The sequence below is a fragment of the Rosa chinensis genome, chromosome 1, assembly GCF_002994745.2.
Source record: "Rosa chinensis cultivar Old Blush chromosome 1, RchiOBHm-V2, whole genome shotgun sequence".
Taxonomy (NCBI): domain Eukaryota; kingdom Viridiplantae; phylum Streptophyta; class Magnoliopsida; order Rosales; family Rosaceae; genus Rosa; species Rosa chinensis.
The window spans coordinates 23,206,480-23,230,085 of NC_037088.1; the positions used below are offsets into that span (position 1 = coordinate 23,206,480).

The window sequence follows — 23,606 nt, forward strand, 5'->3', positions numbered from 1 at the left end:
TTTTGTATCTGTCAACTGTCCAGTTGGTTAGAATAAAGCTTTAAAATGTGTACTCTAGAAACGATAATAACACAATGAACGTGAATGGTATCTATTAAGAACATGATCCTTATTCTAGTTCATCTGAAAATATATATATATCGGCCGATCATTTTGTATCTGTCAACTGTCCATTGGTTAGAATAAAGCTTTAAAATGTGTACTCTAGAAACGATAATAACACAATGAACGTGAATGGTATGGTGGAGAGAAATGTTAGACAGTAATGTCGGCTGCGGATATAATCGTTGCTATGAAGAACGATGACACTAGTGACAGAGCATATTGGTTACGACCCTCCCTAGAACGAAGTGAAAGCTGATCTCTGGGACTGTCCCTGTATTTTCATCGGGGACTTTTAACCAGCTTTAGATGGTAATCGGAAAAGAGCTGAAGTCTGGGAGGGTCCGTCGGCTGCCTTATATGCTCATCTCTCAATGCAAGGAACTGGTAGGGATTCATGTTTTCTTCATGCATATTGATGGGGAATGTTTTTCCCAATTTATCCTCTTGGGAGACTAAGAGGTTTGTTAGGTACTCGGATTTAAATCAAGTGTAGGGTGAGATGAGCAGACGGTATATAGTGATATCTAGTGGCCTCATCCTATGGGACTTTAGAAGTAACATATCCTTGCTCCCAGTTTGCCATTCCTTGAATGCAACTCTAATTTGTTTGATAAAGACAAACCGAAGAATCAAGCTATCAATATAAGCTATACGCATGCACTATCAGTCAATTTTAGGATCCAAGTGGCTGTTAGTTCTCGCCAAGGATAAGATCCAAATCTAGGTAGCTGCACCCCAACGTTACCTGATTCCTTAATTCCTTCATTCGACCCTGCTACAAATTCAATCTCTTCAGGTCTACGTTGACCGATTTGCTGATCGAAATTGACCATTTTAGTTTTTATGATCTCTGCTATGTCATTATCCCATCCATGATTATCCCATTCCTCAGCCTTTTGCCTTGTTTCTAACTCATATATACACTTTCTTATGTCTGCTTTTTCTGATCTTGGCTCCTCTCAATCTAGTTTCTTTACACCACAATCCATACTTGACATATATTCTCAAACATGAGCATTATAAGTGGATTAGCTTATGTTCTTGTGATACTAATTATACTTCTCTCCCTTGCTTCCTACTTCTGCTCTAAACGCGCACACTTATCCGCAGACACATTTGATCATTCCTCCTCATCTATAGCCGGGGACCAAACCAGCAGTAGTGTACAAGCAGGAGGAGCTGGACTTGATGAAGCCACTATAACTAGTTACCCAAAGCTTGCTTATTCCAAAGTAAAGCTCCAATATGGAAACTCAACAGCTTGTTGCTGCTCTATTTGTTTGGCTGATTACAAGGAAACCGATATGCTCTTGGTGTTGCCTCATTGCGGTCATCTCTTCCATGTCAAGTGTGTGTATCCATGGCTTCGGCTTCACGCTACGTGCCCAATATGCAGGAACTCGCCTTCTCCACCTTCTCTTTGTATTTCTTGTAGTCAAATAACCCCCTTGCCTAACGCTCCAGGAGTAATTAGCACATAGATATGTAAAACTTTGTATAGAACTTTTGCACAGAGGATTCTCTGTTTTCATTGATTCCAAGAAAGCAAAATTCGTTCAATGAATATATATTTTTTTAATGACAAATTCGTTCACTAAATTAAGTAATGGTATACTACAAATAATTTGAGTACTATCTTTTGAAAGAATAGGCTCAATGTGAATGGAGTAAACTGTAACAAGAGGTTTAAATTTGACAACTAGATTTGTTAAAAATGCATATGATAACAATTAATAATAAATTAATGGAAAATCAATGCTATTATTTGAAAGAACATGCAGATTTAGTGTTCAATCCATAATCTAAAACAGAAAATCTAGATCACTCGCTCTAGCAGCTAGTCTAGTGAAAATGTTTGTCTAACTCATCCATGAGTTTGTTAATTGGATGACCAAAGAACAAACGCCACCGAGCCAAAGATTCCATGAAGAACACCGAGCATCATTCCTTTATGTAGCATTGATGCTGCAGATTTCACAGGAGGATTAGTCTTAGGGGAGGAACCATTATACCCTAATGGGGATGGAGCTCCTGCTGGAGTTATAACTTGTGCTGCAGGAGGCTGAGACCTATTCGGACTAACCGAAGATGGAGGAACTGCAGCAGGAAGTGGAGAAACTGAAGGGGGCGCTGTTGGAGCACTTGGTGGTTGATTAACGGGGCAGGCGCACTCGTGAACAGAAATGGAAATCTTCTGCCCTAGACTACAGTAGTTTGAGACGTCAGTAATGAAATATAAGACACCTTTTTCCAACAATGTGAAATTTGCTGGACCGTTGTTGAAGATTTTAAAGGGTTTGTAAGCGGTGCAGCTCTCGTAGTCTTGCTTTGTCACTTGCACCACATTCGAAAGCCCCCCTTGAAAGTTAAAAACTGCAACTCCCCATTCAGCAGATTCAGTTTAATCCATCATAATGTAAAACGATCAATCATTTAATTTGTACATACACTAGCAAGTAAACAATGGACATAAATTCTGTCAGATAAAATATACATACCGAGAGTGTCGCCGATTTTGAAGAAATGAGAATTGGACCAGTTGGCGTAGTAATCCGGTCGGGGAGGGATGGACCAACACACTGGGTCTCCCACTCCCACTGAGTAAGCTACACCACTAGGAGCGCAACCATACGAAAGAACCGCCATTATCACCACCCCTAACATCACAACAACTAATGTAACCATTGAAACTCTGGTCATTGTTGAACTCAGATCTAGATATAGAGTGTTGTCTACGGTTATAATAAGATCGATGGGGCTCTAGCTAGCAAATGCAGTGAACTAAGAGACTAACATGTAACGATCTAATTTATAAGAGGTGAAAGTGGATTAGAAAATGGTAGGTTATACTTTCCATATTCTAACGTTCATATAAATGTCTAGTACATAAAAGCTCTGACTTTTACTTAATTCGATATTGCATGTTAAAATGCTCCGGTGCCCACTAATTTTCCATTTTTGATGGGTTGATGGTTTAGTAGGAGTTTTGACAGTTACACTGCTTTTACATTGCTTTTAAAAGCAGTGTAACTTATGGTCATTGTCTTCACAGTTACACTGCTTTTATTTTATATTTAATCGGCTATAATTGGTAACTTATGGACTCATAAGAATTGCACTATAAATGTTGAAATTGGAAAACAGCTTCAAATTCAATGCCATAGTTTTTATTTTTTTATATGTAATTAATGTTTTAATATAAGTTGTCATTCATTTAATATGAATAGCCGGCTAGTACCTTAGGGTTAAGGTTTTGAGCAGTGTTTGAAAAATTCTTTTAGGCTATCCTTAGGTCCCACTTAGATACTAAGTGGTGGTCAGCTGCATCAATTTGTCAAGGCAGCGCTTAGAAGTAAATAAATTCCATTTACCACTAAAGTAAGAATGAAGCATGCATCAATTTCATAAACCCACACACACAACCTGTTGGTCAATACCATTGATAAGAAAACACTCTGTGGAGTATAATGAAGCTTGAGTGAGCCCACAACTTAAGCTTCTAGTCACTTAGACATATAATGGATCGTTAGTCCTTCGAAGCATTAAAATTTGTTGAGAAAAAAATAATAATTAAAAAAACCTCTTAGTTCCAATTGGTTTTGCATGAATTTTATGAGATTTAAACATATTACTATACACCCCCATTTGCTTGAACACTAATGAGATTGGCAAAACATCATCAATTTTCCTAGTTTGAAAAATAACTTCACACAATTCATGACCAATTAGTTGAACAAAAAAAAATCGACGATATTTCTAGTATTGTAAAATAGATTATTTAAAGCACCGGTAGAGAGTCAGGCACCCATTAATCAAACCATAAGTAAATTGACTTGGCTTAATTCATCCCAACTGAGCTTTATATATATATATATATATATATATATATATATACAGATCCTATCCAGAGCGGAGCTCCGCTTTGAAAATTAACGTGTGAAGTTCGAGTTTTGGGTCACTTTTCGGTCGCATATCCACATCTCGACCGTTCAATTTTTAGGTACTAGTGTATAGATCGTCTCTGCAAATTTTCAGCCAAAATGATGATCGTTAAGGCATTGATAACTGCCTTAAAGCTAGTACGGTTCAGGTTGACAGATTCAGTCCGTCCATTGGTTTAAACGAGTTAGATACCTTAACAATCATCAATTTGGTTGAAAATTTGCAGAGATGATCTATACACTAGTACCTAAAAACTGAACGGTCGAGATGTGGATATGCGACCGAAAAGTGACCCAAAACTCGAACTTCACACATTAATTCCAAAGCGGAGCTCCGCTCTGGATCGGATCTGTATATATATATATATATATATATATATATATATTTATATCCACACATTTATGCTATTTGGGCTTACATATTAGGTAGCAAATCATCTAGTCATGATCTTTATCACCCTAGAGAAAATAAGGGTGATGATGAGTCTACCACAAAACAAAACAAAACAAAAAATTTCACTATCCCACCAAAAAATTGCGTCTTTTTTCATCAAATTGAACGTATGAAAAATAAAAATAAAAATAAAATGAGAAAAGAAGAAAAAAAGGAAGGGGGATAAAGGCATAAAGCCATGAGAAATACTCGAGTAAAAGATTAGCTGTATGCTCCTATAGAGTCAATTATGACCGTTAGCCGCACTGTTACAGTGCATTTGCATCACATTACATCGTGTGCACAACATACCCCTCTATTTGACAAGTGTCCCGTTACAGTCACACCTGAGCTGCATTTAGTATTACATAGAAGACGTGGCGCAGAACTATAGGTTAAAATCGAATCTTATTCTGGTATGCCCCATATAGAATTATCTTCGTCTGACAACGTTTTGGAATTTTGAAACAGCCACTCAGCTTTGTAGCCGTTGAAGCTGGAAAGCTGTGCCTGTAGCACCAAAGTCTTTGCTAATCTATATTCCCAGGTTCAGAATCATCTTTGTTTTAGTGTGCTTCATATAGTTGGCTTCCGATTTGGATTCTGGGTTTGGAAGAGAGAGGGAAAATGAAGGGAATGAAAGGAAAACTAGTGAAGAGGTTGAAATCAATCCCAGGAGTCCTTCAGGTGAAGCCACAAGATCGAGTTCTTCAGGTAAGCGCATCGGATGGGTATGTGGAAAACCTTCCAAACATCTCAGTTGTCAAATTCCACAAGGAAGAAACAGAGCAGGACAAGCTCAACTGCAGCAGTGTGAGAGAGCAGCAACAACCTGATATTATTGACGTCGATGAGCTTATGAGAGACCTCCTCACAGATTCTGACGATGACGTCGCCGACGACGACGACGACAAAGAGAACATGACGCCAAGAATGAAGGCAAAGGACCCAGTTGCTTCTAAGGAGTCTAAATTGAAGCAGAGTAAAGCGACTTTCCCAGATTCACAAGCACTACCGGTACTAGAGTCGGAAAGCCGTAATCAAACACCTCTATCGGAGATTGACATCTCGTCTTTCCGGCGACCGGACTTAGATTCCGGTACCCTCTTCGACCCGGACCTACTCGCCGCCTTTCGGCAAGCCGTTATTGAGTACATGAAATTGAGTGAAGCAGAGAGGAAGTCAATAACAGAGATTCAAAATATTGAAAACAGTGAAACAGAGGCGGAGGCAGAGGCGGAGCCGGACCCTCTATTAGGCTTCGAAGAGAAATGTCCACCTGGGAGCTTGGAGTCGGTAATTCTCTACACGACAACCCTTCGAGGGATACGAAAGACCTTCGACGATTGCAACAGCATCCGATTTCTGTTAGAGAGCTTTCGGGTTGTGTATTTCGAGCGTGATGTATCGATGCACATGGAATTTAGACAAGAGCTGTGGAAGATTTTGGATTGCAAATCGGTTCCTCCTAAGCTTTTCATCAAGGGGAGATACATTGGGGGAGCAGAGGAGGTTTTGACGCTTCACGAGCAAGGAAAGCTGCGGCCTCTCCTTGCAGGAGTGCCGTTGGATCAATCAGATGGACCGTGTCAAGGTTGCGCTGGAGTTCGGTTTGTGGTTTGTTTCAAATGCCACGGAAGTCACAAGATCATTGCCCAAGAGGGAGAGTCTAATGTGTGCCCGCAGTGTAACGAAAATGGGTTGATTATATGCCCATATTGTTGCTGAACTTAAAACCAGGTTCTTGCTGTAATTGTTGCTGTACTAGTTCCTTCTGTGTGTATCTTCACCATTTGATTTTTTTTTCATTTTTGGGTTTCTCGTTGTATTTATATGTTAATATACTATATATTCTTTCAATTCTTTTAATAAGTTTGTGGACTTGTCCCAGATTCACTATGTGACATTTGAAATAAATAAATTGACATTCTTTCTGTTTCAGCAAATGAGATATGTAGTCCATATATATTAAGAGCATCTCCAACTGTTCCATAAATTATGGACTCTTTAAGTTTAAATTAAGTTAGACCAAAGTTCAAAAGTAATGCTCTGTATTCCACTCCTAAAATTAGTTATCCTCTAGCTGATCTTAAATCCGAGGAGGGAGAAAGTGACTTGAAAACTCATTTATGAGGGCTTAGTGTTTTATAGGTAGAACTGTTGGCTGACTCATAACCTACTGGGCATTATTGGAGTTCAGTTTCTAGAGAGCTACAATCCTAACATAACAAATTAGTCCTTTTGTTTAAGTATATTGGTATTGAGAGAGATTGATGAGAGAAGTGTGTATTATTATTGAGAATAGGAGCCCTATATATAGGGATTACAAAGTGCTAGTTCTAATGTTACAAGGAATACCAATCCGTGTAGGATTGGGAAATCTAGAACCTTCTCTCCTATTGCTACTCCTAGTTTGATAAGGCACACTAAATCGATATTCCTTCAACACTCCCCCTTGTGCCGCTTCAAACTTGGTGGTGACGCTTCATCCGTTGCCTCGTTAAAAACCTTGCCAGGTAACAAAAACCCTGTGGGATAAAAATAACCCTGGTCGAAGGACAAAAAGAGCACAACACGTCCTTCACTCTTCGAGATCGAACATGTAGACATCATAACTCCCCCTGATGTCGATATCTCCCCCTGATTGCTATAATCATGGGAGTTTGGATAACTTTCTCAATCCGATGCTCTTCACATGTTTCTCGAAGGTGGATTTAGGTAACGACTTAGTGAATAAGTCCGCTACATTATCCTCTGATCGGATTTGATTCACTTCAATCTTTAGAAGTGATTGTTGTTGCTGATTATAAAAGAACTTAGGCGATATATGCTTGGTGTTGTCGCCCTTGATGAAACCTAACTTCATTTGTTCAATACAGGCTGCATTATCCTCATAAATGCATGTAGGTTCATTTGTGGTAGACTTCAAACCACAACTTCCTTGAATGTGTCGAATTACAGACCTTAGCCATACACATTCACGTACAGCTTCATGTAGAGCAATAATCTCTGCATGATTTGAGGAAGTAGCAACAAGGGTCTGTTTTGTAGACCTCCAAGATATCGCAGTGCTTCCCATGGTAAAGACATAACCAGTTTGGGAGCGGCCTTTGTGAGGGTCAGAGAGGTACCCTGCATCAGCAAAACCCATCAAGACATCATTGTCGTTTTGATGGAGGGAGATAGGAGAATGCCGGCCACCATGAGCGGTGGCGGCGCTGGCGGCGGCAATATGGCCGGCAGCCATTCCATGGACGGGGGCGTTTTGCCTTTTGGGGTCCAATCCCAATTTTCCGTCATTCCTTTTCTCTCTGTAGGGATAGAATAGGCCCATATCAATCGTACCTCTTAGGTATCGAAAGATTGTCTTTATACCAATCCAATGGCGGCGTGTTGGCGCAGAGCTATGTCGAGCTAACAAGTTCACTGCGAATGAGATATCCGGTCTTGTGCATTGAGCTAAGTACAATAATGCGCCTATTGCACTCAAATAGGGCACCTCGGCCTCTAATGGTTCTTCGTCCTCATCCCTTGGACGAAACGGATCTTTTCCGGGCTCAAGACTACGGCCGATCATGGGAGTACTCGTAGGCTTTGCTTTATCTTCATTAAAGCGCCTTAGGATTTTCTGAGTATATGCAGACTGATGGATCAAGATTCCATCACTACGGTGCTCGAGTTCTAAACCGAGACAAAACCGTGTTTTCCCAAGATCTTTCATCTCAAATTCGGATTTCAAGTATTTAGCAGTTTCCTTCAACTCATCTAGAGTTCCAATTAGGTTCATGTCATCGACATAAACTTCTACGATTGCAAATCCGGAACTTGTTCTTTTAATGAACACGCATGGGCATATTTCATTGTTAATATATCCCTTCCCAATCAAGTAGTCACTTAGACGGTTATACCACATCCGTCCGGATTGTTTTAATCCATATAGTGAGCGTTTTAATCTTATTGAAAACGCGCTCCGTGGTTTAGAGCCACTTGATTTGGGTAATTGAAGTCCATCTGGAACCTTCATATATATCTCTGAATCTAGATCCCCATAGAGATATGCTGTAACCACATCCATAAGCTGCATGTCAAGTTTTTCGGAAACTACCAAACTGACAAGGTAGCGGAACGTTATAACGTCCATTACGGGAGAATATGTCTCCTCGTAGTCAATTCCAGGGCGTTGTGAGAAACCTTGCGCCACAAGGCGGGCTTTGTATCTAACAACCTCATTTTTCTCATTACGCTTTCTAACAAAGACCCATTTATGGCCAACAGGCTTTACATTTTGGGGTGTCTGCGTTACAGGCCCAAATACCTGTCTCTTTGTTAGTGAATCCAATTCAACCTGGATCGCATCTTTCCATTTAGGCCAATCCGCTCTTCGTTGACATTTTTCAACAGAGCGAGGTTCGATATCATCATATTCTATAATTCCTTTTGCAATATGATATGCAAATGCATCATCAATCGCCATAGAATTTCTATCCATCATCTCATGTACACTAGTGTAATTTATGGAGATCTCTCTATTCTCTGGAGTTGGTTCTGACATTGGAGCGTCCCCCAATGATGTCTCTTAGACATAACCATAATCCGGAATAGTCTCATGAGATGGATTATTTACATCGATGATTAATGGATTATTTTGTGCCGAACTCGCTTTCTTTCTTGGGCGAGAATCCATCGAACCTATGGGCCTCCCGCGCTTCTTGGCGGGAGCCGTGGGCCTAGCCACAACGTCACTACCACTGTGGACGTTGGCGCCATGCTCAAGTGCCCTTGAGGTGGCGTCATGTCCTCTAATTTTAGGGACATCAATCCTTGCAGGCACATTTGCAGCAGGTATGTGTGATCTCGTCACTTTAGCGATATCAGAAAACGCATCAGGCATCGATTCTGCTACGTTCTGAAGATCGAGAATTCTCCGCACTTCAATTTCGGACTGTGCGGTTCGGGGATCAAGATGAGACAGAGTGGGGACAGACCACGACAATTCCTGTCGTTCCTGTTGAACATTTATGTTCTTATCTCCCCCTAACGACGGGAAGACTGTCTCATCGAAGTGACAATCCGCAAATCTTGCGGTAAAGAGATCGCCTGTCAAGGGTTCTAAATAGCGGACAATGGTTGGAGAATCATATCCAACATAAATGCCTAATCGTCATTGAGGACCCATTTTGGTGCGCTGTGGCGGCGCAATAGGCACATAAACTGCACACCCAAATATGCGTAAGTGTGAGACATTAGGCTCATACCCAGTCACCATCTGGGACGCAGAAAAGGGTTGAGTGGCAGTGGGCCTCAGACGAAGAAGCACAGCTGCATGCAATATTGCATAGCCCCAAGCAGAAATAGGGAGATTGGTGCGCATTACCAATGCCCTAGCGACCATTTGTAGTCGTTTAATGGCGGCTTCTGCGAGACCATTTTGGGTGTGAACATGAGGAACTGGATGTTCAACTTCTATCCCAATGGACATGCAATAATCATCAAAAGTCTTTGATGTAAACTCTCCAGCATTGTCTAACCTTATAGACTTAATAGGATGATCAGGGTGGTGAGCCCTTAACTTAATTATTTGTGCTAGGAGTTTAGCAAATGCAGCGTTCCTTGTGGACAATAGCATGACATGTGACCAGCGTGTCGATGCATCAACCAACACCATAAAATATCTAAATGGTCCGCATGGTGGTTGAATAGGTCCACAAATATCACCGTGGATTCTTTGCAAGAATGGTATATTTTCTTTAGTGTCCTTTGCATAGGATGGTCTCGATCCTAATTTTGCTAAAGAGCAGGCTTTGCAGAACGAATGATGGGCTTTAGAGACAACCAATGAGGATTTTGGTTTAGCCATGAAGTCACAATTGACTTTAGAGTCAAACAATGATCCATGGCGTCAATGCCATGTTGTTGCCGTAGGGGGTAGACGGCGCCGGCCCTAAGTGGCCGGTCTTGCACAGTCTTGGCGCCGTGAGGCGCAAGTGCATCTCCTCGAACCAATTTTTGGTTTTTACTTCTCTTCGTTCTGAAGAATGGATGTCCGTGTGAAGTCTTTAATATACGGATCATCATATCACGACCTAGGTGTCCCAGACGGTCATGCCAAAGCCTATATGTGTCAGAATCCCATAAATCATCTCTCATAACATGATTGGATTCAATTATGCGAATAGTGGTTGCATACAACCCACTAGATCGACACATAAGTTTCTCTAAGACTCTTTTACGTCCGTAGTCATTAGAGGTGATGCAAAGGAACTCTTGTCCATTCTCACAATGCGTTTCCGCATGAAAACCATTGGCTCTTATATATTTGAAGTAATAAAGTTAGAAAAATATGTCCATGACATGAGATAAAATAAATCGATACTTTATTAATAATAGCCAATGATTACATCAAAGTTTCGTGACCATAATCTAATCCAAAGAAAAATCAAACATTAGACAAATTGTCGTCACTCAATTCGTTCGGTAATTCCAATTAAATATGACCAGGGAAGTAGAGAGAGATGTCGGTGGAGCAAAGCTCTCTTAAGTACCACTAATCTCAATTACTTTCCTAGACATCATACTTAATTGAGTACGCCTAGAAGAAAAGAGATAATCCAATAAGTCATTTTATTGATTAAGGCATAATTGCCATTACATAATTCTTGGAAATTAAAAGACTATTCTAAATAAAAATCTGCGGCATTCTATCTTCATCGCCAGATTTAAAGTCTTTTATAGCTCAATGTATTACCATTGATCAGGTACTCCATAAAATATCATGAAGAGGATGCTCTCTTGATTGAGGTGTATTGACACAATACATATGGTCCCTAGAACCAATGGCGTTGGAATAGTGCAATCATGGCCAAAAATGGCGCCATGGTGTCCAACCCTATACCCTCAACGTCATGACTCCTATGGTCATGTTAGGGTTTTCTCAATCAATTTGTTATTTTGTGTTTTTCCACAAGCATGCATAAATAATATGATGCAGAGAGCCTCCGAACAATATTTTATAACTCTTTCAAAGTTATAGTGAAGCAGATATTATTCCATCGTGCTTCTATGTTCGAAAAGTTGTGAATGTTACTAAAACGTTCACTAGGCGCAACCCAAAGGTTGTTAGCGTTATCCTCATTCATGTACTCAAACTGGAGGGCCATCTTCATGTGGCGCTTCATCAGGGTAAATGCCCTGGAATTTTCTATCTCAGTTTGTGAGTCTTGAGCGGTTCCTTTAGAACAGGGCTCTTGGATTGTAGGCAAATAAATATCCTGTGCCCGTTGAATCCAATGGAGTAAAATCGAGCTCGTTCAAGTCTTACATCCTGAAAGGAAAGCAAGAACGTATTAGTTTCGGAGTCAATGCTTCCACGAAAACTAATATAAGATTTCTGAGCCTTAATGCTACCAAGAAATCGATTTCCAAGAATATTTGGATTAGACCGAAACAATGATGTTTAAATGGTCAAAATCTATGCTCACGAACGCTCTTAGTCCGTAGCTTACGAACGCTCTTAGTTCGTTAAATCGATGCTTACGGACGCTCTTAGTCCAAAGTCTTACGAACGCTCTTAGTTCGTTAATTGCGTGAATCCCCACGATTCCGCTTTTCAAGAATCGAACCCACGTTATAAGAAAGGTGGGATGTAGAAGAAGGGAGGTTTTCAAGTCCCCGAGAAAAGAAGAAATATTTAAATTTCGAATTATAGGAACTTCAAAACTTACTCTTTTGAATACTTACTTGTTGAAAATTCGGAGCAGATTCTGTTCTGAACAGCTTGTACTTCGATTGGTGTATAGATCTCAATATAACTCCGATAAGGCTGAAATTCGGAGGTTAGATGGAAGAGACAGAGACGAACAACTTTGATGAAGAAAGTTTTTCGATCTGAGCTTCCGAACTAGACGTTTCGAGGCTTGCAAGAAGACGGATGTGCACAGGAACGGGAAAAAGATGCAGTGGGTGTGCGTTGGCTTGTTTGAGCTGCAGTGATGCTTCGATGGCAGCAGGCTGGAACGCAGGGCTGCAGGAAGGGGGGCAGCAGGGGCTGCTGTGCAAGGTTGCAAGCGCACGGGCGCGCGGGCTTCAGCGAAGGCTCGGCTAGCTCGGGCTAGGGGCTGCTTTGTGAATGAGTTTTGGTTTTCTGTTTTGTGGTTAGAGTCGTGCTGATAACGTGTTTAAGTATATTGGTATTGAGAGAGATTGATGAGAGAAGTGTGTATTATTATTGAGAATAGGAGCCCTATATATAGGGATTACAAAGTGCTAGTTCTAATGTTACAAGGAATACCAATCCGTGTAGGATTGGGAAATCTAGAACCTTCTCTCCTATTGCTACTCCTAGTTTGATAAGGCACACTAAATCGATATTCCTTCAACACCTTTTAGTTAAAATTTAAAGCATAAGTGATCGAAGATGCTGTGACAGAACGTATGCATGTAATTGTTGGTTACATGTGATGGGTGTGGAAGAGGAGTTGTTGAATGTGGATGCGTTAGTGTGAGAAACAAATTATGTCCAGTTGTTTTTTTTTTCCCCCTCAACATATATAAAATTGTTTGGAAGTTTGTTTTTGAAAATGTAGGCAAAGTATTCATCCTTTTCACACTTATCAGTTGACGATATAGATGCTTGCTCTTATTAATAGTATAGACAGGTAAGTACTCTCCTGTTATGTATAACTAATCAACAAACTCTTCCTAGAAGCATATTGATCGATGAATACACGGACTTCTAGAGAATATAACATTCTGATAGAGAGAATAAGCAAACTGAGAAAGACAAATTTAGGGCTTAGGTGGTGGAAGTTGGAAATTTTGCTGGTTTTAGGAGAGTAAGTACGTAAGAAGCACAGTTTTAATTTGTTCATAGATATTACCAGTTAGTTGTTTGTAGGGTCATAGAAGCCTATATCCAAATAAGAGCATCCTCTGCATATTGAGGAGCTAGGTTCTTCATCAATTGTTGCTTTGTTTTTGAATTCTAAGAAAAGAATAGTATTCTAAGCATCTGCTAGGAGCACTACTTTTTTTTTTTTGGCCGAGTGAAAATTCAGTCAGTGTTCGAGAGAGAGAGAGAGACAGAGACAGACAGTGATGGCAAGATCATGTGCCACAAGTGATGAAAAGAGAGAAGAGGTGGTGGCGGTGGCAATAGACAAGGACAAGGGAAGTCAATACGCTCTCAAATGGACTGTCGAGCATCTTCTTGTCAAGGGCCAAAGTCTCACCTTTGTGCATGTTAAACAATCAACACCAGGCCTTCCCAATCAAAGTACGTGAATATCTCCTCCCTTTCTGATGTACAGATGATGATGTTGGTATTAATATTCAAAATTCAGTTCTATCAGGCACATGTTGATAATTGTACATCATTTCTGGTAGCAAGATGAGATTCAATCACCAAAGTACAAATAACTCAACGTAGTAGTAAATATCCCAACAATCCATGTGTATATAGGCATATTTGATCAATGTTGTATACCTAACAAATGCATAGTCCTATGATAGAAATATGCACCTAGTCAGTGAATATGTATAGCTATGATTTTGTCCCCTTGCTCTAGAATGTTAATTTTGTTTAGTCTTCTAAATCCTCCATTTCCTCCTGCTTTTCACTTTTTGGTGCAGCTGAGAAATCGGTTTCTGGCTCTGAATTAAAGGAGGAAGGTATAAAATTGTGCAAAAGCCAATCTGATGCTGAATATAGCGAGTTGTTTCTTCCACTTCGTACTTTTTGTAAGAAAAAGCTTGTGAGTAAGGAATATAATTAAATTGTATGTAGTTGCACAGCAAACTCTCTTCTCTAACTAAATCTATACTTACAACAGGTAAGATACAACGAAGTAATAGTTAAAGGTACTGATGTAGCAAAAGCACTTGTCAATTTTATTTCGACACATTCAATTGAGGTTTTGGTACTTGCGGCACCTTCAAAAAGTGGCTTTTTCAGGTGATTATATATATGTGTGTGTGTGTGTGTGTATTTGACTGAGGTTTCTCATCTATATGTGATTTGGCCCCTGCATTCTCTAAATATGCCTAACAATGCAACACAGAGCAGTACCATCACCATACTTTACCCTTTGTGTTTATTAGAATTAGTCTATTTGGTTAATCGCAACTAGATGACTCAAATTTTTTACAAGCAGGATTAGAAATGTATCTGACTTTTAAGAACTTGGGACAAAACTCAATTATAATGCATGGCTACTGATTACACTTCTCCTTTGTCAAATGCAAAAGAGCCTTCAACAAAACTACAGACATTCCAAGCAGAGTGTCGAAAGGGGCACCGGATTTCTGCACTGTGTATGTCATTGGCAAGGGAAAGATCAGTCATGTGCAAACAGCAACCACTAAATTACCCCCAGAAGCTCGTAATAAGCAAATACATAACCAACTCAGCAATGTTTCGGACTCAAGTGTTTCTCAATTCATGCGTAACCAGCAACCCAGAGGTTATATCACTTTTGTAATTCTACCATCATGCATGTTGTTAAGATGTAATTTTGTTTATTTTTTATTTATACTTTCTCACTAGTTCATGTTCTTTTGATTAATGCAGCATCAGAGAGGACAAGAACAAAGTACCGGCACCGTAGCGCTCGGATAGATCATGATACAGGAATCAAGTAAGCTCTGTGATTATTTAAGAGAGAAGATGTGTGTGTGTGTGTGTATGCTCGCACGTGCATGCGTGTGTAGTAAATGCTAATTTTATAGTAGTCTTTGAAGAATTAATGAAGACTGACCACACAGCAATGCAATTTTTGTTTCAGGACACCATTCACCAGAGGACAAGCTTCATCAAACAGATTATATGAGATCTCACCAGACAGCGATGTATCATTCACAAGTAGTGGAGGAAGACCAAGCATTGATCACATGTTTCCTTCTATATGCGGCAGTGTGGAATCAGGAACGCACTCTCAACAATCATTCAACTCAGACTTAGACAACAGAAGATCTACCTCCAAGCAATCCTACTCAAGAACCCAGTTCATTGACATGAACTCCTCATTATCCTCAACCGAGAGTGGAAAATCATGGTCATCCCGAAATATGGTAAGACACTTTTATAAGAAGAACACAACCTCTGGTTGAGTCACAAGCCAATTTAAATGCTGCAATATTGTTTGATAAGTAGAGGAAAAATGTTTTAGTTATGACTTTTGAGTGATCACTGCAATGAATTGTATGCATGAATGTAGAAATATTTCAGAGTCCTAATGTGCAGTTTTCCTTGCCAACTATAGGAAGAAGTAGAAGATGAGATGATGAGACTCAAGCTAGAGCTCAAGCAGACAATGGAGGTGTACAATACGGCCTGTAAGGAAACCCTAACATCAAAACAGAAGGTATTGATGTGAACCTCTCTCTTCTCCCTTGCACACAACAAACACAAACGTACACACATTGTATATGTAAGGACACCCTCACATCAAAACAGTAAGGCATTGATGTGAACCTCTCTCTTCTGCCTTGCACACGCACACACACACTCTCTCTCTCTCTCTCTCACACACACGTATACACACTAGGACACTACATATGTAGCACCAGTAGCAATAAAAAAGCCAGTTGTGTGTCATTTTAATGACATAGATTTCATAGGTTTTGGAGCAACTATTAATTCAAGTGTAAATTCTAATGGCATTCTATATATACCTAAAGCAACTTGACCAATGGAAATGGGAAGAAGAACAAAGATTGGAAGGGGCACACCTAGGTCAGGAGTTTGCATTGGCACTTGTACAGAAAGAGGAAGCAAAATGTAGGGCAGCAATGGACGCAGAAAGAGCAGCTAAAAGGATTGCTGAATTGGAAGCAGAACAAAGGAGGAATTCAGAAATAAAGGGTCTGAAAGAAGCTGAAAAGAGGACGAACTCACTAGGAGGAAGAAGTTTTGATCTGCGGTACCGGAAATACACAATTGAAGAGATTAAAGCAGCAACGAACAGTTTTTCAAAAGCTCTTAAGATTGGAGAAGGTGGCTATGGGCCTGTGTATGTGGGTGAGCTGGACCATACACAAGTGGCAATAAAAGCTCTACGTCCAGATGCAGCTCAAGGACGTTCACAGTTCCAACAAGAGGTTAGCCACTTTTCAGATGATCAAAACTCTAACTGCTATCTTTAAAATATTTTCAGATATTAGCAGAAAATAAAGATGACGGATGGAAAATACTTGAATCAGATCATGAATTCATGAGTGATTTTATTCAAGACTGAACTTGCACAGTGTTGGCAAAACAGGGAACATGTCATCTTAAAACAAAAGCAACCGGATCAAGTATTACAATACATTAAAGGAAGAAAATGAGAAATATTAATGTCAAAAACTACGAGCATGTATTATTGACTGATTGTTCTTGACTATGCAGATTGAAGTTTTGAGCTGCATAAGACATCCAAACATGGTTCTCCTGCTTGGAGCCTGCCCAGAGTATGGTTGTCTGATCTATGAGTACATGGGTAATGGGAGCTTAGAAGACCGTCTGTTTCGACGAGGTAACACCCCAGTTATTCCTTGGCAGCTAAGGTTCCGAATCGCTGCAGAAATTGCCACGGGGCTTTTGTTCCTTCACCAGGCCAAGCCAGAACCCTTTGTACACCGTGACTTAAAGCCAGGAAACATTTTGCTAGACCATAACTATGTCAGCAAGATTAGTGATGTAGGTCTGGCCAGGCTTGTCCCTCCATCAGTAGCTGACTCAGTCACTCAGTATCACATGACATCAGCAGCTGGGACATTCTGTTATATCGACCCAGAGTATCAACAAACTGGCTTGCTTGGAACAAAATCTGATATCTACTCACTTGGGGTAATGCTTCTACAAATAATAACAGCCAAACCAGCAATGGGTTTGACTCATCTTGTTGAGCACGCAATTGAGATAGGGACCTTCGCTGAGATGCTTGACCCCGCTGTTCCTGACTGGCCTGTGGAGGAAGCCTTGAAGTTTGCCAAGTTAGCATTACAATGTGCCGAAATGAGGCGAAAAGACAGACCCGATCTTGGCAAGGTAGTGCTACCTGAGCTTAACAGATTGAGAGAACTCGGCGAAAAGGGTGGCATGCTTAATGGTGGTGGAGCATTCTTACTACAAAAGTGCTCAGTTTCCACAAAGCAAGTGAGTTCCATAATACACATGAAGTAACTGCTAGATGATTCTCTCAATCAGCGTTAAACATCATATTATAATCTCATGTTATATATATCTTTCTTCAAATAGTAACTTCGGTATTTTATGTTAGGAAGTGATGAATGACCCCCAATCTGGATATGCCAGTTCAGTGAGCAATTCGAGCACATCATCTTATGGAGGAAAGAATATTATAGTCGGATTCTTGACGTTTTCTTCGGTATAAATTTAAAAGCACACACACTGTAGTGTTATATTCACATAGTACTTACAGAGGAAAGCTATCGATAATCAATGTGACAAGTCAGCTAAAGAATCCCGGTTGTTGGTGATTCCACAATAGGTGACACTTTTCAAGTTATGACGATTGACGAAGTTTGCTATAAACAGTTATAAACATGTACAATTGGACGAAGTAGTGGGAGTTCATTCTTGTTACCTGAACCTACCGGAAAAATTAATCTCTCTTAACTTTGAAACTGTGATTTAATCTCTCTTGACTTTGAAAAGTTATTATCAGACACTATGGCCATGTGTTAGGAGCAATGACTAAAATATCGAGTATCGAGGAAATATCGATACTCTGAAAAATGGAAATTTCGAAAGAAATATCGAGGAAATATCGATATGGATAAATTTTCAAAAAAAATGGTGGAAATTGAGAGAAAATTATTGAAATTTTGAGTGAAACTTCGTGAGCAATTTCTTTGTTCCATTATCTATTATATTTCAAAAAAAAAATGTTGAACAACCTTCATTTCATAGTGAGTTATAGTAATTTAGAGTACGTATGTTGCCGCCAGTAAAATATATGGTATCAATTATAATTAGAGATTTAGTAAAGTTGTAGAACTATTCAATCAAATACAACAAATTAATATTACGAAAACGTGACAAAAGTATTTAGGAGATCTTGTAAAGCATTAAACTATTTAGAAATGTTACAGTCAACAAATTAAAAATACAAAATTGCTAGAAATTATATTTTAGAAGTTTAAATTAATTGTCAAAAAAATTAGTAATCCAAGGAAAATACATTCTAATATAAAAAAGAGTGTAGTAGAACCAAAACCAACAGTCAGTCGAGTTGGTTGGGGGCTGGGTGCGTCTCCTGACTTTATTTTGGAAGGGCACAGGTTCGAAACCTGTGTATGTTCAAGGTTTGCTGGATTTTCTTGGAATATTCCCTAAATTTCTTCAAATATCACACATTTCGGAAAATATCGGGATATTTCACAAAATATCTTAAATATCTCGCAATATTATGTTGGTATACAACGATAATTTCAGGGACTAAAAAAAACGATATTATCACCGAAAGATGGACTTAGGCGGCCTCCTAGGCGGTGTGGACAGCCGACTAGGCGCCTGGACAGAGATGGGTAGGTGCCTGGGCAGAGACGGGTAGGCGCTAGGCGGTTGAGATGAGTATTGAAAATTGTGGGTAGAGTTGTTTGAATTGGGCGATCTGGGAGGGGGTTCGGGAGAAGATGACTTCGGAGGCGTTGCGGAGATCGACGGCGGTGAGAGCTTGATGGAGGATGGTGGTGTCGCGAGTGGCCGGGTCGGGATCCAGAGGAGGAGGTCTTTCTTCTTATTTCCACTCAGCTCGGAGGAGAGGCGCCTGGTGATCGAGGTCCTCACAGTATGTTGATGATGGTGGAGGTGTTGCAGTCGAAGCCCTTGAAGGTTTTGCAGACATGGACGACATCGTTGTTGGATGAGGTCTAGAGAGGGTCGTCATTGTTGTTGGCTTGTTTGCAGATAAGAATAAAAATCAAATAAAAGATTTGAGTGGATGGAGATAAGGGAAAAAGTGAAGAGAGTTTATCTCATGATGGAGGCACGTGGGATGAATGGTCAACATGATGGAAGGTCCAGGACCATTTTTTTTTTGGATGGATGGAGATTATAAGTTATAACCCACTCCCTATATATTCTTAAAAGAACAAATTTTTTTTCATGGCTTTAAGTCTTGATATATATATATATATATATATATATAGGCGGGTTCTGAAGCGGACGTCCGCACTTCGCTGAAGTGCGGACGTCGACGCAGCAGGAGGGTTCCAGGCGACGACGGCGGAGCGGGGCTGGCCGGAGGGAGGCCGGAGGCGTCCCAGACCTCTTCTGGGCGGCGTTCGAGGTCGGAGGAGGTCGGGCTTGCCGGTTTCTGGGCAGCCACCTCACCTGCAGTTGCAGGTTCTGTGCAGCACCGCAGAACCGTCGCCGGCGACTCCACCGCACCGCACGACCCCCGGCGTCCCTCCGGCAAGCCACCCCGGGCCGTCGCCGCTCGATAGAGGCCGGAGGAGCGACGTCCGCACTTTTTCTGGGTTGCGGACGTCCTCTTCAGAACATTTTCGTATATACATATATATATATATATATATTCTTAATTATGTAAATAAATGCTATAAAAATAGAATAAAAATTAAAACATACAAATTCGCCTAGGCGTCTGGGCGCTAGTCCCCCAACCACCGCCCGACTAGCGCCTAGCGATTTTTTGAACCTTGCTATCATGTAATAATCTGCCTAGAGTTGGCTATGAAAAATGATGATTAAACTTTGAATTCTTGCTTTCATTTCTTCCTTAATTTAGCTCCTAACATATGGTATCAGAGCTGGATGGCTCCGGAAAGGAACATTTAGGCTTCAAATCCCTCCACCACTCCAATCACCTCTGCCTTCATTCCACCACTGACTTCGCCACCATTGGCCCATCCTCTTGCTTCTTCTTCATACCAACCTGAGGAGCTATCACCATTTCAAGCGGAAGAACTTCACCAATCATTCAAGCTGCTGCAAACCGAGGTCCACCACTCTGTTGACACAATGAACCATAACCAAACCTCATTTGAAAATCACATTTCCGCTCAAATTGCCTCCTTTTAGAGCATGATGATTCAAGCCCTCACCCAACGACAGCCACCACAATCACAAGCCCAGGTAAACCCCTTTGCCTCAAGGATGACAAGAACGGGTCTTTTGCCGCTCCACGCCAACACTAACACCTCAGTAAGTGAGATGAAGAGATTTGCGGGGACCATCAAATGTAGCCTGATTAAGGTATTCGTGGATTGCAGGTCGGCCATGAACTTCTTGAAACTAGATGTTGCATCTTGATTGAGACTCAAAACGGGCGAAGCTCCACAACTCCGTTTCACCGCCGCCACCAGCGAATTGGTCTCCACTTTGCAGCAAGCCTTCGATGTTCCGGTCACAATCCAAGGCTATCTCCTCAAATCTTCCTTCCTGCTGTACTAGTTCCTGGTTGTGATTTGCTTCTTGGTGCAACATGGTTGGAATCACTTGGTTTTGTAGGGTGGCATTTTTTGGAGAAACTATGGTATTCATGGCTAATGGTCATTGTCAAGTTCTTCAAGGTATCACAAAGAAACATAGAGCAATGGACCACAACTCCTTCATGGCTCTAATGACCTAAGAGCACTTGGACCCAAACTCAAATCACTTGGGCCCTCCTGTGCCCTCTGCTACGACCCATGGTCATGAAGTGCAACAATTGATCACAAACTATAGGGATTTGTTTGTCACTCAGACGGGCCTTCCACCGGTCAGGTCCATTGACCACCACATTTCTCTTCAGCCCAATGCAGGCCCAGTCAATATTCGCCCATACCGTTACCCACACTCCCAGAAGGCGAAATTGGAAAGCCAAGTGAAAGAGATGCTTTCTAATGGGATCATACATCCTAGCCACAACCCATTCTTTTCCCCAGTTCTCTTGGTGATGAAGAAAAAAGGGAGTTGGCAGTTTTGCATCGATTATCGAGAGCTCAATACCATCACCAGCAAAGGCCGTTTTTCCATTCCAGTTGTTGATGATCTCCTTAATAAACTCCATGGTGCTAAGTTCTTCTCAAAGTTGGACCTACGTGCGGGTTATCACCAAATCCGTATGTGTGAGGATGACATTCACAAAACTGCCTTTTGTACCCATGGTGGTCACTACGAATTCATGATAATGCCCTTTGGGCTCTCTAATGCACCCTTTACATTTCAAGCTCTAATGAATCATGTGTTTAAGCCATATTTACATAAATTCATACTAGTTTTATATTTATTTTTATGATATCCTAGTTTATAGTTCGGATTTTTCAGCTCACATGGTTGATTTGGAGGATGTATTCAAAGTGTTACAACAAGAGCAATTGAAAGTCAAGTTGATTAAGTGTTCTTTTCCCTAATAAATGTCTATTATTTTGGCCATGTCATTTCAAGTGCTGGTGTAGCTGTACATGGACCTAAACAAGGTTTAATGCCTCAAAGATTGGCCCAAACTGCAAACAGTAAAAGGGCTTCATGACTTTTTGGGTCTCGCTAGCTATTATAGATGGTTTGTCCATCAGTTTGGGCTTATAGCCCAACCCTTCACATCTATGCTCAAGCACGACAAATTCTGCTGGACTCCTGAGGCCGAAGATGCCTTCATCCAGCTCAAGCTCGCCGTCAATACTGCCCCAGTACTTGCCATGCCAGATTTTTCCAAACCTTTCATGGTAGAAACAGATGCTAGCGGCCTCAGCATCGGTGTTGTTCTGTCACAAGGAAAACATCCAGTTGCTAATGTTAGCAAAGCCCTCTCACCCAGAAATCAAGTTCTCTTTGTCTATGACAAAGAGATGCTTGCTATCCTATATGCAATAGTTAAATGGAGACCTTACCTCTTTGGCAGCCAATTCACAATCCTCACAGACCATCAGACTCAGAAACATCTGCTTGATCAACGAATTTCCACTCCTTCACAACAAAAATGGCTCTCCAAACTCTCGGGACATGATTACCAGATCGAGTACAGAGTTGACCATCTTAACACTGTTCTTGATGTGTAATCCTGCTGTCATGAACTCTGCGCTGTACAAGCAATCTCGATACCAATAGTTGAACCACATTCATCAAGCTTGCTCAAAGGACCCAGAAGCCCAAACCATTATCAATACCCTTAATCAAGGCCAAAAGATAAAAAAAGGTTTGTCATTGTTGAATGGTAAGTTGCTTTACAAGGGCAAGTTGTTCGTACCTCAGACTTCTGAATAGAATGTCAAAGTACCCCATAAATTTCATTGCTCACTCGAGGCTGGCCACTCCAACTACTCAGCACATTTGTTCACTTATCCCACAATTTTGCGTGGCCTAGAGTCCTCCGAGATGTCAAGGCTTTCATCTTTGCTTGTGATCAATGTCAGCGATAGAACTATGAAGCAATCAGCCCACCTGGACTCCTCCAACCTTTCCCAATTCTGGAAGAGATCTTTTGTGATATCTCTATGGACTTTGTGGATGGGCTTCCTCACTCACAAGTAGGGCTGGCCAATTATACCGATCCAAACCAACCAACCGATTACCACCCGAACCAACAATGTTGGTAACCGACATAGTTGGTTACTGAGATATTGGTACGGTAGTGCCGAACCGATTTCCAGATATTGGTACGGTACTGGTACTGATTTTCAAATAAATACGGTATACCGTACCGTACCGTATATTAAATATATTATTGATTTATTTAAATATATTTTATACCTATCGATCTGAACCGTTTATCATTAATAATTTGATTTCAAATCTTATTACAACCGTTGATTAGACTTGAACTGTCCAAAGTCCAAACCCTAAGTGAGACTACAGAGTACAGAACCTAATCCAGTTCCCATTCCCTACTCACTCCTCAGCAGCTCAGCCCCTTGACTCCTCGAGGACTCGAAGGCTTGAGGCTCGAACCGAGCCCTTTCTCTCAGACTCAATCACTCAAACCCTCTCCTCCTCTCAATTCAATTCAAACACAGAACTCTTCGATTTCATTCGAGGCCTCGAAGGCTTGAAGTTCGATTCGATTCAAAGCTTTAAACCCAGAACTCTTCGATTCGATTCGAGGCATCGACGGCTTGAAGTTCGATTCAATTCAAAGCTTCAAACCCAGAACTCTTCGATTCGATTCGAGGCATCGACGGCTTGAAGT

At 40.8% G+C, this 23,606-nt stretch overlaps 4 protein-coding genes across 4 annotated transcripts; 3 read left to right on the forward strand and 1 right to left on the reverse strand.

Moving 5' to 3' along the window:
* The first annotated feature begins 77 nt into the window (after nt 1-77).
* Nucleotides 78-1,630, forward strand: LOC112194625 (putative RING-H2 finger protein ATL71). Its single transcript, XM_024334841.2, has one exon. It carries the CDS (start codon nt 1,116-1,118, stop codon nt 1,584-1,586), a length of 471 nt encoding a protein of 156 aa, XP_024190609.1. The 5' UTR covers nt 78-1,115; the 3' UTR covers nt 1,587-1,630.
* A 354-nt stretch (nt 1,631-1,984) lies between these two features.
* On the reverse strand, nt 1,985-2,751 carry LOC112203757 (cucumber peeling cupredoxin). Its single transcript, XM_024344682.1, has 2 exons — nt 2,604-2,751; nt 1,985-2,478 (listed from the first exon to the last, which is right to left on the reverse strand). The coding sequence occupies exons 1-2, from the start codon at nt 2,749-2,751 to the stop codon at nt 1,985-1,987; spliced, it is 642 nt and encodes a 213-aa protein (XP_024200450.1).
* A 2,355-nt stretch (nt 2,752-5,106) lies between these two features.
* LOC112203768 (uncharacterized protein At3g28850) lies at nt 5,107-6,207 on the forward strand. The gene has a single exon (XM_024344692.1). It carries the CDS (start codon nt 5,107-5,109, stop codon nt 6,205-6,207), a length of 1,101 nt encoding a protein of 366 aa, XP_024200460.1.
* Nucleotides 6,208-13,572: 7,365 nt separating this feature from the next.
* Nucleotides 13,573-17,892, forward strand: LOC112203776 (U-box domain-containing protein 52). Its single transcript, XM_024344700.2, has 10 exons — nt 13,573-13,750; nt 14,107-14,228; nt 14,307-14,428; nt 14,722-14,936; nt 15,044-15,110; nt 15,258-15,543; nt 15,735-15,836; nt 16,153-16,572; nt 16,862-17,611; nt 17,736-17,892. The coding sequence occupies exons 1-10, from the start codon at nt 13,573-13,575 to the stop codon at nt 17,847-17,849; spliced, it is 2,376 nt and encodes a 791-aa protein (XP_024200468.1). The 3' UTR covers nt 17,850-17,892.
* Nucleotides 17,893-23,606: the final 5,714 nt, after the last annotated feature.